This window comes from Nematolebias whitei, chromosome 1, assembly GCF_014905685.2.
Source record: "Nematolebias whitei isolate Nwh7 chromosome 1, NemWhi1, whole genome shotgun sequence".
In the NCBI taxonomy this organism is placed as follows: domain Eukaryota; kingdom Metazoa; phylum Chordata; class Actinopteri; order Cyprinodontiformes; family Rivulidae; genus Nematolebias; species Nematolebias whitei.
This window is the reverse complement of record NC_056498.1, coordinates 79,160,714-79,175,107: the sequence shown is the minus strand read 5'-3', so window position 1 is coordinate 79,175,107 and position 14,394 is coordinate 79,160,714. Positions and strand designations below refer to the sequence as shown.

Sequence of the window (14,394 nt, the reverse complement as noted above, 5' to 3'; positions counted from 1 at the left end):
AGCTTGTTGATCTTTTTTAAGTCACTTGCTCTGGTGCTGCTCCCCCATCAGATGATGGCAGAAGAGATAGCGCTCTCTACAACAGACTTATAGAAGATATGCAGCATCTTGCTGCAAACACTGAAGGACTTCAGCTTCATCAAGAAGTACAGTCTGCTCTGTCCCTTCTTGTAGACGCTTCACTGTTGCATTTCCAGTCCAGTCTGTTGTCCAGGTGAACCCCAAGGTATTTATACTTCTCCACCACCTCCACTTCTTCTCCCATGATGGAAATGGTGTTGGACCTGTTCCTGTTTCTCCTGAAATCTACAATCATCTCCTTTGTTTTGTTCACATTCAAGATGAGATGACTGTTTCCACACCATGCCACAAAGCGGTCCAACAGTTCCCTTTACTCAGCTTCTTGTCCATCTCTGATACACCCGACCACTGCAGAATCATCTGAATATTTCTGCAGATGACAGGAGTCTGTTTTGTACTGGAAATCTGAGGTGTACAGAGTGAAAAGGAATGGTGAGAGTACAGTTCCCTGTGGTGCTCCTGAGCACCTGGTTAGACACACAACCCTTCAGTCTCACAAACTGTGGTCTGTTTGTCAAGTAGTCTTTGATCCAGGTGATTGTTGAGGCCTCCACCTGAGTCTTCTGGAGTTTCTGGCAAAGCAAATCAGGCTGGATTGTGTTAAATGCACTGGAGAAATCAAAGAACATGACTCTCACAGTGCTGTCTGCCTTTTCTAGATGACAGGGAGTTTGCTGAAGCAGGTGTATGATGGCATCTTCAACTCCAAGTCCACGCTGATAAGCAAACGGCAGTGGGTCCTGATATGTGCTGGTTTGTTTAGTCAGGTGGGTCAGCAGAAGTCTCTAATAAACTTTTCCATATATTCTGATTTTGTGCTGACTCTGCAGAATTAGTTTTGGACGTGATTTATATGGTGTTAGACTAATGAGTTTCAAATTTTTAAATAAAATAAAGGAATAATTATAATTTTTTTCAACAGGGTTCCCTTGTTCTTTTAGTACCTGCAGTACAGCTTCGTGTCAGACATTTTCACGGTCCTCTCCTGACCACTGGATGGTTTGCGGTTCGGTTCCTTCAGGTCTGAAGGTGGTTTTGTTGCTGGGAAGACTCCAGACCTGCCCCGCCTCTCTGCAGCCTCGCCCTCACAAATTATTTCACTCTCAGCCAATCAGAAAAATTGCTGACCGCGTTGTTAGGCAGATGTGTGTGCCGACAGCCAATCGGAGTCGCTGCTCGGGGAGCGGGCGCTGGTAGTTAGACATACCGATTGACAGTGTCGGAGACCTAGGCAGGATCTTCACGGAGGTTCCGTGAGAAGCCTGCGACGCGGTCAAGATGCCGAACAAAACCAAGAAGGAAAAGGTGAGCTGGCGGTTCTGGGGCCACTTTGGAGGCCATTTAATGATCGAATGCAACGGAGGGGTCGTGATTCGGCTCCTGGAGACCGGGGACGGTGGAGCTTTAAGCGGAGGGGAGCGAAGCTAAGGCCCGCTAGCGGCGGAGCTGACCGTCGCTGCGGAGCTCCGGACAGCTGTTAATATGTATCCACGCAACACTATCCGTGTTGAGCCAAGTCAGGATTAATTCATGGTTTGTTGTGGTTTTAGTGGATTAAATCCTAGGGGGAATGCGCGTGAGGAACGGTTTGTTGGACCGTTAGCTGCAGCCGGAGCCCCGCGAGGAGCCGCGGGGTTCCTCCGCCTGAAGGCAGCGGAGCTCGGCTAGAAACTGTCCCCGAGCTGCGGGAGCACGGGCGGCAGGGCCCGCGGTGTGGGGTGGGGGGCGGTTGCACCCCGCAGACACCCGCAGGTGCTCGGGTTCTCACCTGAGGACACCGGCTACATGATCAGCAACCGAACAATCAGCTGATTGGACTGGTCCCGGTCCGGACTGGTTGGTGGGACCAGGTTTAAGATGACCGTCCCGCTCTGACAGCAGGGATTATTATGGGATGTTACAGATTCAGATCACAGTTTTGTTTCCATGAACCAGAACCAGAAGGTCAGGACGCTGGGTCAGATCCGTCCCTACACCTAACAGGATGGTTCATCTGTTGGTGTCATTAGATCCATCACAGTCAGAGTCCAGGTTCTCCTGAGGTTCTGAAGAGAACACGATTACGTTTCAGGTCTGATTTGATTTTGAAGGTCCAACAGAACAACAAATGGTTCAGAAGTAATCCTGGCCCATTTGTTTCCATCTACAGGTTCTGTGGGTCCATGTGGTTCTGTCAGGTGTTGATCTGGTGGGCTCAGTCAAGAAAGAATCAAAATCTCTTCTGTCTTTTTTTTATTCACATCATTTTCTGAATCGTTTGTTGTCAGACGGCTTTCAGTCCAGGTCAGAACTCAGTCCAGGTCAGGACTCAGTCTGGACTCAGTCCAGGTCAGGACTCAGTGGGGGTCAGTCCAGGTCAGGACTCAGTCGGGGGTCAGTCCCTGTGGTAATGTTGTATCTTGTGTTGATGACATCAGAGCTGCAGTGATTGATCCCTGACTATTTTCCTTCATATGAATCAATAACAGATGAATGAGTCTCTGCTCTATGAACCTGATTATTGTTGTTGAACTTTATTTGAAGCCAACTTTTTATTTTCTTTCTGACCGCATCAAACTGGTTCTGATGCTGGACAGAACCAGTCTGATGCTGTCAGAACCAGTCTGATGCTGTCAGAACTAGATACCTGGTTTGGAATTGCAGCTGCACTCTGTGGACATTAACCTCAGTGTGATCCATCAGATATATCCAGAACAGAACCATCGCTTGTCTTTTTTTTTGTCCACCTTGTGCTCCTCTTATGTCTGAGCTGGTTCTGGTTTAGTTCTGACTCGGTTCTGTTGTTTCATTTTGTTACAGGAAACAAATAAATCCAAAAGCAGCACGAAGAACAGTAACAGTAGTAGTGGAGGCAAAGATGGCACCTTGGAGAACTCTGACGAGGTGGGTCACATGACCAGCAGAGCGACCGTTCTCCTCAGTCACATGACATAAAGATGATCGAAGCTGTACCTGCATGGACCTTAAATACGTTCCTGAAAGTTCTGTAGATCAGTAGTTCTGTGTTGATACTGGATCAGCAACATGTGACCGTTTGTTTCCTCTCACAACAAGCAGCAGAGCGCCAGCAAGCGTCCCGGTAACAGCACCCCACCCCCCACCCAGCTCAACAAGATCAAATACTCCGGAGGTCCTCAGCTGGTGAAGAAAGAGCGCCGCCAGAGCTCCTCTCGCTTCAGCCTGACCAAGAACCGGGAGCTGCAGAAACTTCCTGCCCTCAAAGGTAACAAAACTTAAAAAGACTAAAATCTGATCCTGACCAAAAAAACTGGAAGGTGCAGGATCTGCCGGACCGGCTAGTTGTAGCCCTAAACCTGACATGACCTCACTGATCTAAGCCCCGTCCCCTCCCTGTGGTTGTCAGATGCCCCGCCAGTGGAGCGAGAGGAGCTGTTCGTGCAGAAGCTGCGTCAGTGCTGCGTTCTGTTCGACTTCATCAGCGATCCGCTCAGTGACCTCAAGTACAAAGAGGTGAAGAGGGCGGGGCTTAATGAGATGGTGGAATACATCACGCACAACAGCGAAGTGGTCACTGAATCCATCTACCCCGAGGCCGTCCTCATGGTGAGACCACAGGGCTGGTTCTGCATCTGTCCTGCTTTAACATCACGGTTCTGATCATTACAAGCTGAACCAGAACCACCTTTGTTCTTTCATCTCAGTTTTCTGTCAACGTGTTCCGTACGCTTCCTCCGTCCTCGAACCCGACCGGAGCCGAGTTTGACCCTGAGGAGGATGAGCCCACGCTGGAGGCGGCTTGGCCCCACCTGCAGGTACGTCACCTGTTGAGCAACCAGCAGAACCAACTGTCAGAACAGAGCTCCCCCAGGCATGTTGCTGTGGGAGGGGGCTACAAGGGTGTCATCATGTACCGTAAGCTTTTCTCCCTGCACGTCCTGCTGCACGCTTGGTAATCCAGGTAGATGATTGTAACCAGGTTCTGGACCCGACTCAACCCGGTCACATTTTCTCACTAGTGTTTTCTGCAGAGTTTCTCACAGAACTTAGAACTTCTTGTTATAAAAAAGAAAGAGGAAAAAAAACACTTTTTGAGTGGGTTGCAACCTTTTTGAATAAATGTTATTCAATAGATGATCAAATACAATAAAAGATCAATAGTTTTTTTGCATTGATTCTGTTGAATCTGTTGTTACTCATCTCAATCACAGCTTTTACTGTTCAACCACTTTTAGTGACAAGAAAACATTTTCTAACACAACAACCCTCGTCTTTGACATTCAAGTCACAATGTGATTACATTAATAAAACTCTAAAAAGATGACACTGAAAGAACGTTTTAACCTTCATATAACTTTGTTATACATATTCATAAAGGTGATGTTTTAATAATTACGGCTCAGGTAGCTTTGCACAAAATAACCTGAAAATGCCATTTATCTTTGTCAGTCTGATTATTTCAGATACAGATATTCTTTATTGTCATTAGCACCACACGTGGTACTTGTGGTGGAATGTAATTATGTTCACAGGGTCCCAGTTACATCCAACAGTAAAATGTAAAAGAAAAACAGTAATAAGATATGAACTAAGAAAAACATCAACTTAATAATACACTAATAGCATAAAAACAATAAATGCAATACGCTGAACAGCAGCACGAACATGAGTCTGTGTGAGCAGATGAGGATGCATGAACACAGATCAGCAGCAACATGAAACAGATCAGCAGCAGCATGAAACAGATCAGCAGCAACATGATGGGATTTTTCAGTGATTATTCTGGTTAGAGATTCATGAGTCTAACAACCTCAGGGTAGAAGCTGTTCCTCAGTCTAGTGGTTCTACATTTAATGCTCCTCAACCTCCTTCCTGAGGGGAGTGGGGCAAAAAGTGTGTGTGCTGGGTGAGTGGGGTCCTTCATGATGCAGGTGACCCTCTTCCTACATCTGGAGGTGTAGATGTCTGTGATGGTGGGGAGACCGACTCCAACAGTCTTCTGCCTTAAAACCACTTTTTTTTCCACTCACAGAGACTATATTTTATAGATTTCAGCTCATTGGGTCATTTAGTACAATTAATTTTTCATATTTGATCATTTATTGAATAACATTTATCTCAGAATGGTTTTAATATAGACAAGCTTAGCACAAATGGATAACCTTGTTAATTTGGCTGTAATCCAGTTTAGAGTACAAACCTGCAGATATTTATGATAAACCACAAACACATAAAAAGGTCATGGGAGACCTTTGCATTATTCCTGGTCCTACACAAAAACATGTTTTAGTGTTAACTGGTTGATTCTCAACATTAAAGCTGCAGAATGACAGAGTTTACTGGAAGAGACTCCAACAGGCCGCAGCAGAGTTTGGTCATGCATAAGTCAGACGTGTCTGCATGCTGATGATGGCTCGATGAGCTAAAGTTACATTTTAGATACAAAAGTCCTGTGAGGTTGTGGTGGGGGGAGGGGGTCACGGGGCATCAACAGAACCGGACCTGAACCACCAGGCGTGTCTTTGTGTCCACAGTTGGTGTACGAGTTCGTTCTTCGCTTCCTCGAGTCTCCAGACTTTCAACCTAACATCGCTAAGAAGTACATCGACCAGAAGTTTGTTTTGTTGGTAAGACACCACCTGTCTGACTGTAACCAGAGGACACAGGTGAAGACCTGACTGTCTCACCTGTCTTCCAGCTGCTGGAGCTGTTCGACAGTGAGGACCCCAGGGAGAGAGACTTCCTAAAAACCATCCTCCATCGGATCTACGGGAAGTTCTTGGGCCTCCGGGCCTACATCCGCCGACAGATCAACAACATCTTTTACAGGTGAGAGACAGACACCTGAGAGAGAGACAGACACCTGAGAGAGACAGACAGACAGACAACTAAGAGACAGACAGACAGACACCTGAGAGAGACAGACAGACAGACAACTAAGAAAGAGACAGACAGACAGACAACAGAGAGAGAGAGAGAGATCCATCCATCCATCCATCCATCCATGCATGTCAATAACAGAGACTTTATCTTAAAAGAAGCCAAACCATAACATGAAAAACACATTTTCACACTCAGAAACATCGTAAACATTCAGAAACATTGCACACATAGTTACTGCACCGTAAAGCTTCAAATTCAAAAATACTTTATTAATCCCAGAGGGAAATTATTTGTTGTAGCAACTCGTTATCCTCATTCCATTAAGAGATGTTATAAATACTGATGGCTGTAGACATGAAGGATCTCTTGTAAAGGTCCATCCCACAGTGGATCCTAAGAAACTGGCTGCAGATGCCGTCCGATCCGTCCACCCAGACTTGGCTGGCCTCTCGATTCACCTGGGCTGTAGGACCACCCAAATGTTGGGCAGAACTCCTCCCAGAGCGATGGCCATTCCTTCCAGCAGTCTGCTGAGCTCCTCGTCGCTGCGGACAGCCAACTGTAGGTGCTGAGGAATGATCCTGTCCTTCCGCTGTCATGATTCATGTTTCCTGCTAGTTCCAGGATCTCAGTGGTCAAGACACTCGAGCACAGCTGGCAGGTAGATGAGAATGCGTCCACAGAGCATCCTTTTTAACTCATTTGAGATTTGGGGCTGTAGTTGAAATATTATTTGAGCTTTTGAGATTTAATCAGCTGCTGTTGGTTGTAGAAAACTGCCTTGTTGCCATGGTAACGCATCATAACAAATGTCCAAAACTAAAAAAAGATTCAGTAAAAATCCTTCCAGCTGCACAGCATCTGATACCAGAGGAAACAGTCATCCAAAAAATGTGATTTACATCCAGAAAAAGAGGAATTAAAGTTTCCAAAAGCAAAATCTCAGAATGAAAGTAACAGAGCTGCTCCAACATGCATCCAACCTGGAGCGGCACAATTCTAGAACTTTTCACAACGCTCACAATGTCTCTGGGATGTGACCTTCTCACACATTTCACACCTATTTAATTTAATACAAACAAATTTATTATTGAGAGAATATTGATGATGACTCTCAGCAACTTTGTAGTTAGTTTATATTGTAAAAGTCATTAACCACAAAGAGTATCGTTAAGTGAGTTATTTCATTAAAGTAAATGACACAAGGGAGCTATCCGACACATTGAATGCATCACTCTGCTTCAGCACAGCAGAGTTCTGCTCCACCTCTTTGGTTCTGATGGACCAGTTTAATTTCTGAAAGCTCTCATCTGAACGGGACATGGACACGTGTGATTTATGAACTGTTTTGAGTTGTGTTCACTTACAACGTTGTCGCATTACAGACAGTCTTAGAGTGTCAGTGACAGCAGTGGATGATAAAAGTTAGTGCTTTAGCATTAGCGTCCGCTATTTATTTATTTATTTGTTTAGCGGTTTAGCATTAATGTAACAAAATTTTTAGTTAGCAAATTACCAGTTAGTGAAGCTAACTTTTTCATTAGCTGTGTGTCCACCACTTCCCCCGTCTAAAGACAGATGTATTATGATGTGTTGTAGTCTCCATTCGGATGTAAACGTTCTCTTGTCCTGCCCATAACCCAGTCCTTCTCAAATAGTGGGGCGCGACCCCCTGGGGGGGCCCGGGGCAATGCCAGGGGGGGCGCATGTGACCCTAGAAAACATGCTTTTTTTGCCGCAGGGAGTAGTTATTTTTTTTCACCATTCTCACTTTGTCGCGTGCGTTCCTAATAAGTTATGAACAAATATGGCTGCCTTGTCATTTTGGGAGCCATGCATGACCCGTGTCTCTCTCCTCTGCGGCTGACGTGATAAATAAACTCGACCGTCACCTCCTCCGTCCTCTACTGCTGTTTTTATGTCCACGCGCTCTGGACGTCACTCACAGCTCGCATGCAAAAAAGAGTAAACTCAAGCGAGAGCGACACCTGCCCCCTCTTTCCTCTTTTGCGTTGACTAAATGTTTTAGTTTTATTGATGAGTTTGTCAAAGCACAATTTACAGAAGTAATGTTTAATAAATGTTAGGACTTGATTCTTTGCTAACAAAATTAATTCACCTCCTCAGTTAAGCTGCTGTTTTTATGATGCTCTGGACGCTTGTCACTCACAGCACGCAGGCGACAAAGAGTAACTCAAAACAAGAGGGTTACCTGCCCCCTCCTTCCTCTTTCGCGTTGACAATTGACAACAGAGAAAATAATTGAGAAGCACTGCCATAACCTGATAATTTAAGATAATTCAACAAAACTTCATACATTTCTGCATCATCACTGGATGGAATATCCTATGCACTTTTCATTGCCCTAGCTCTAAGGCCAAGGTCATGGTCACAAATCAAGGTCAAGTGTTATTTAAGGCCTTTGCTATAGATTTCTGAGTTGCTGTATAATTGTTTTTTGAGGAGCGTACGATGTGCCGTGTGCACTACTCTTGTTAAAATCTGGGAGAATGTTTACAGCAGGAACTCCTCACCAACATCGGGATGCACAAAGTTGCTGGAAGACTCCAATAATTCTCAGTCAGTTCATCTATACAGTTTCTTTTTTATAGAGACGTTTCGCCCTCTATCCAGAGGGCTTCATCAGTCAGAGGAGCTCCAGCAAACTGGTTGGTCCACTAAGTTTACTGCGTGGTGGGGAAACAGTTTACTGGAACTCCTCAGACTGACGAAGCCCTCTGGATAGAGGGTGAAACGTCTCTATAAAAAAGAAACTGTCCAGATGACCTGACTGAGGATTATTGGATTTGATACCTGGATGATTGAGCATGAACTTTGTTGCTGGAAGACTGTTTTCTACTGTCTGAGTAGAACCACTGGACAGAACCGAGGTCACAACTCACCTTACAAATCACTGATCTACCACACTGAAGTCAGTGGACACAGCTTGAAAATAAGACCAAAGGAAAACCTCAGTAGTCAACCTCACATCCACCCTGCCTCCTGCCCCACAGACACTCACACAGGAACACCAGAGAGAGACAGACAGGAATACCTGCATGAGAGAGAAAGACAGAGAAGAACATCTGAGAGAAAGACACGGATAGGCACGAACACAGAACACCAGGATGCAAAAGATACAGACAGACAGACTGAAATATGAGAGCAACAGGAACTAAAAGACCAACCAATAGATGGGAACGCCTGAGCTAGAGAGACAGGAACACCTAAATTAGAGAGAGACAGGAACCTCTAAAGCCAGATAGACCAGCAGAAACACCTGAGAGAGACAGCCTGGTACTTCCTGTCCCACTGCTGTTTGTTCTGCAGGTTCATCTATGAGACGGAGCATCACAATGGTATCGCTGAACTGCTGGAGATCCTGGGCAGGTGAGTTTGGCCTTGGAATCCTGTATCACCTGCTGACCTCTGACCTGTATCACAACCTTTGACCTGTGTGGCCTGTGTTTGTTCCAGCATCATTAACGGCTTTGCTCTGCCGCTGAAAGAAGAACACAAGATGTTTCTGATCCGAGTTCTGCTGCCGCTGCATAAAGTAAAGTCTCTCAGCGTGTACCACCCTCAGGTGTGTGGATCTACCTGTCGTTGGGTTTGGTTTATCCGTTGTTAGATTACTGACTCTGTGTGTGTGTGTGTGTGTTTGTGCAGCTGGCCTACTGTGTGGTTCAGTTCCTGGAGAAGGACAGCAGCCTGACAGAGCCAGTGAGTAAACTCCACACACTGTTGCCATGACAATACTAGGGTATGGTCATTGGGCTCTGTTTGGTTTCCAGAGCAACGAAAACATGTCAGTGTCTGAACACGTTTCCCTGCAGGTGATCATGGGTCTGCTGAAGTTTTGGCCCAAGACTCATAGTCCGAAAGAGGTAATGTTCCTGAATGAGCTGGAGGAGATCCTGGATGTCATTGAGCCAACAGAGTTTGTCAAAGTTCAGGAGCCACTTTTCAGACAGCTTGCCAAGTGTGTGTCCAGCCCTCACTTCCAGGTAAAAGAACCAGAAGATTTGGACAGTCTGAAGGTAGAGAGGTTCTGATGCAGACGGTGTTGTTTGTTCAGGTAGCAGAGAGAGCTCTGTATTACTGGAACAACGAGTACATCATGAGTCTGATCAGCGACAATGCTGCCAAGATCCTCCCCATCATGTTCCCTGCCCTCTACAAGAACTCCAAGAGCCACTGGAACAAGTAAGACACACCCGAGACACACCCGAGACTCTACTGAGACTCTACTCAGGCTCTACTGAGACTCTACTGAGACTCTGCTCAGTAGAGCCTGAGTAGAGTCTAAGTAGTGTCTCAGTAGAGTCTCAGTAGAGCCTGAGACTCTACTCAGGCTCTACTGAGACTCTACTGAGGGTGCATTTACACCAGCCTTGTTTAGTCCGCTTTAATCGAACTCTAGCTCATTTTCCTAGAAAGTCCGGTTTGTTTAGGGAGGTGTGAACGCTCCATCGAACTCTGTCACGGAACAAAAAGGCGAACTCTGGCCCGGGCTAAAACCTAGGTCTCGGTCCGGTAGAAGAGAACTCCAGCACGGTTCGAGTACAGTGTGAATGCAAACAGACCAGGCCCCGCTCTGCAGGGTAAACAAACACGCATTGCTCTTGTAGATGAACAGATGCTGTAATATATTCATCATTTAACGCGAGTTCCTCATTTTTCTGGACTGAATAAAACGTGCATTGAATTTAAGGAAATGCAAACGTGAGACGTCATTTAAATTTGACCCATCAAAATGAATGCGGTCATTTATTTACAGAATCAAATTTAACATCAAACATTTACATTAATTTGGCAAATTATGAAAATAACAACAAAGCAATCAATCAGGAAAAATCATACGGCCATGATTTCTCCGTTGCTGCACCAACAGACATTTATAACTGTACAACTATGATCTTTTACCCACATGAATGTGGGTAAGCACTTTACACAGACATTTCTAAATATCTGGGAGAATTTCTACTTGATAGAAAAGTTTAAGATGAAAGATGAAGTTTAAAGGGGAGAAAGATGGTGTTTGAGGTAGAGTGTTGAACAGAACGGCACTCTCCGGGCTTTCTTCAGCTTTCCTCACAGTACACTTAGGTGGTGAAAACGACTCTTTTACCTGGAGATGTCTCAGGCGAGATTCCGTTTAACGCACCCTTTCAGCGTCTCCGTAGGATGCTGTTACTCGTCCGGAGTAGCTGCGAGGTTCTGTCAGCCACAGCTCACCTCAGTGGAAAATGTTATAATCCCATGGAACTCGGAAGAGCTTCGTTGTCATGTCAGGAACTCCAACAGCACTCCATCAGAACTCCAGAACTCTAGAAGTCTGACAACTCTCCAACTCTGAGTACCTGTGTGTCTCTCCGTGTCCCTGTGAGTTCGTGTCTGAGAGTCCGTGTAGACCAGGAAGTACTGACCTTTTAAAGACTCTTTCCCGGTTCACTTTTGGGATTTTTCATTGGTCAGAAACGACCAGAAGGGGTGTGTTTTTGTGACGTAAGAGGTTAGAGACAGCGAGAATTGTTATGAGACAGCTCAGAAATGTTCTCACAGACCGAGAGGGTTCTGTTTTGGCGTGCCTTAAGAAACAGGTGCAAAACATCTCTATTTACGTCTGAGAGGATTCTAAAACATGACAGTTTTAACATAACAACTTGTTTTTCGTTTGACTGTAACCTTGTAAACGCACACACTTGCTCATTCAAAAGCAGAAATCAGAAAAATGCATAAACTCTGCACAGCTTTTAACATGAGAATAAAATCATTACTCAGTTAATAAAATTGATTAGTTCACTGCAACATCTAAAATGGTTTGAACTAAGACACTTTGATTATCAACATTTGTAAGATAGTAATGATAATAAAAAGAGAGTGTTCTTTTCACTTGAATCTTCAAGAAAGAAAGTCTCAGGATGGGTGAACCTGTATTTATGGAGTCAAATACATGAAATGACAGCTTCTGTCCCACAAGGTTCTAAAGGTCAAGAGTTTTGACCTTAGACTGGGTTTCGACGTAGGCTTAGTCCACTACAGTCCCCCCTTTGGAAATCATCACCTGTCCATGGAGATGAATTCCAACTATGGACTTACGTCGTCGATCGTCCTTGAAGCTTGATGTAATCCAGCAAAGAAACAAGAGTCAAGAGTAATCCAGCAAGGAAAACAAAAGTCAAGATAATCCAGCAAGGAAAACAAAAGTCAAGGTAATCCCACAATGTTCTTGGTAATTCCATTGTGTTGATTATAATTCCATATCGTCTCGATAATCCATTGTAGCAATGCTTTAACCCCTTGGAAACAGAGTCTGTAATCCACTGGAAAAAGTCATATAATCCACAATGGTAAATCCACAACGATTGGAAGTGTTGATTAATCAGCATACAGAGGGGTACCCTTGGATTGAACTGAAGAAGCGGCCACCGGATGAAGAGTGGAGACCAACGTCAGGATTGCAGGTCGCCTCCAGCGAAGGTTGTCTCCAGCGACGTCCAGCCTGTGCCGTTCTGGTTCAATGTGTCATGCAATTATGTGGTTTAAGGTGGGCTTATGAAGGGGATTTTACATAAGGCCTTAAACTATATGCACCTGGTGTGTAAGCTATTATGGTTGAGAACAGCTACGACTACCAGTTAAGGGGTGGAGCATGCTGAAAAGGGGTAACTACAGGGGTTTAAGCCTATAGAAAAGGGTTCCAAACTATTTTTCCATTTCTAACTTGGCTTAAGTTAGCTTTACATGGCAAAATATAGTTTGGTTCAAATGTCTGTTGTCTTTTAGACGAACGACTTGAGATTGGGTGTTTGGTTTTCCCATAAATGTTTTGGAAGTCTATGGCGAGACTTATCAAAAAGAATTAGCTATCCCCCCGAATAGAATTGTTCGAGTAGGTTCGGCTTAAGCGATGTGAGACCAATGTAGATTATGGTACTTATGGTAACAATAATATACATTGACTCCGCAAGGATTGCAATTTAGCGAATGAACTGCATGTTGGCATGGTCAAAGGCTTCTTAGTCTCTAACTTACTACACACAAGATTCATCCTTACCTCAGAAACAACCAAAATCAACTAAACAACGTTTCAACACCGACAAGAGTAGTGACTAAGCATCTAGAAACATCGTTTCACTGCTCCTCCTCACCCTGGTTGTCAGTTTCAGTCGCGCTGTCCCGTGTGAGTGGCTTCTTTGCGGACCCGCTTACGCGAGGCATAATCATATCGAGGTGCGCTGCATGGCGATCCACGTCGACTCGGAGTGACGTTTGGCCCCGGGACAGGGATGCGAGTATCCCACACAATACGAGGGTTATCGTCATTAGCAGGGCTATGATTAATGTGTCCGCGCTCGACCACGCATAGTTAATTGGTTGGATCGGGTTCTTAGTTGTGGACCTGAGGGACTTGAGAACTTGGTTTATTGGTTCCACGTCGACGACTTGGGTGCCTTCAAAACGGATCCTTCCCAGAGTCTCTGGATCTATGTCTATAGACATATTTCTCAGGTACTCTGAGTCATCCAGAGTCGCGTCCCATCGTTCCGGATCGAGGTGATAGAGCGTCAAATCACCAATGTGTATGGTTGTTCCCTGGGGAACACTGATCCACATCGTTTTGTCCGGTAACGTCAGAGGTCTATTTGCCCCGGGTTGATCGTAGGCTATGATCGCCTGTCTTTGAGGAGCGTTCACTAGCCAACGAGAGCCAATTATTTCCGCTTTTGCATCTTTAGCCAGGTGTCGAGGCGTTACGGTCGTTGAGCACTTCGAATTTTCCGGAATAGGTGTTAATCCGCATATGCCCGCGGTTTTATTCCACATAAACGGTTTGCTCGGGCACAGATAGTGTATCTCCCGAGTGAGAACACACATCTGCAGGTTTGGAGCTAGGTAAACGGAGGGGTTGTCGTCGTGGTACGCAACCATCCTTGGTGTGTCAATTTGAACATGGTTTTCGCCGTGCCAATTGCCAACATTTACGACGTCCCTGAGTCTATATATGCCGTTTAAGGGAATTATCGGTAGGTTGATAATGAACGCCATTTCAAATGTTTTGTCATTGACGTAGATTGGGATTGCGCTACCGAGAGTGTAAGCCAGGTGTGCCTGTGTTTGCGTAACTTTTTCGTGCGTAGCGGAGCTGAGGATGTCGTTCACCATCTGTAGAGAGACTAGATACGGTGGGATCCTACCGGTGGCTAGTGTATCTACCGACGAACTGATATCTCTAAGCATGTCAGCAAAAATCCTATCCATTAGGTGTGCGACAGCGTAATCCGCTTCAACCTTAAGGGCTAACTCATTTACCGCTATTACGAGGGCTTTGATCTCTTGAGTGTGAGTCAAGAGGGTGAAGATTACCAGTAGTGGTATCATCATTGTCCTATGGAAACACAAAGAGATAGGTCTTAGCTTCGTAATGGTCAAGGGTAGGTCCTGTGAATTTAAACTATGGTTAAGTTT

At 45.2% G+C, this 14,394-nt stretch overlaps 1 protein-coding gene across 1 annotated transcript in view; it reads left to right on the top strand.

The window, feature by feature from the left end:
* The first annotated feature begins 1,265 nt into the window (after positions 1 to 1,265).
* Positions 1,266 to 14,394, top strand: part of ppp2r5d (protein phosphatase 2, regulatory subunit B', delta) — a 51,190-nt gene continuing 38,061 nt past the window's right edge. Inside the window, exons 1-12 of the mRNA XM_037680710.1 lie at positions 1,266 to 1,386; positions 2,881 to 2,964; positions 3,139 to 3,304; positions 3,446 to 3,645; positions 3,744 to 3,854; positions 5,574 to 5,666; positions 5,738 to 5,868; positions 9,253 to 9,312; positions 9,400 to 9,508; positions 9,592 to 9,645; positions 9,759 to 9,929; positions 10,001 to 10,128. Coding sequence (XP_037536638.1) covers positions 1,360 to 1,386; positions 2,881 to 2,964; positions 3,139 to 3,304; positions 3,446 to 3,645; positions 3,744 to 3,854; positions 5,574 to 5,666; positions 5,738 to 5,868; positions 9,253 to 9,312; positions 9,400 to 9,508; positions 9,592 to 9,645; positions 9,759 to 9,929; positions 10,001 to 10,128 — 1,334 coding nt within the window. The 5' untranslated portion in view covers positions 1,266 to 1,359. The remainder of the gene's footprint in view (positions 1,387 to 2,880; positions 2,965 to 3,138; positions 3,305 to 3,445; positions 3,646 to 3,743; positions 3,855 to 5,573; positions 5,667 to 5,737; positions 5,869 to 9,252; positions 9,313 to 9,399; positions 9,509 to 9,591; positions 9,646 to 9,758; positions 9,930 to 10,000; positions 10,129 to 14,394) is intronic.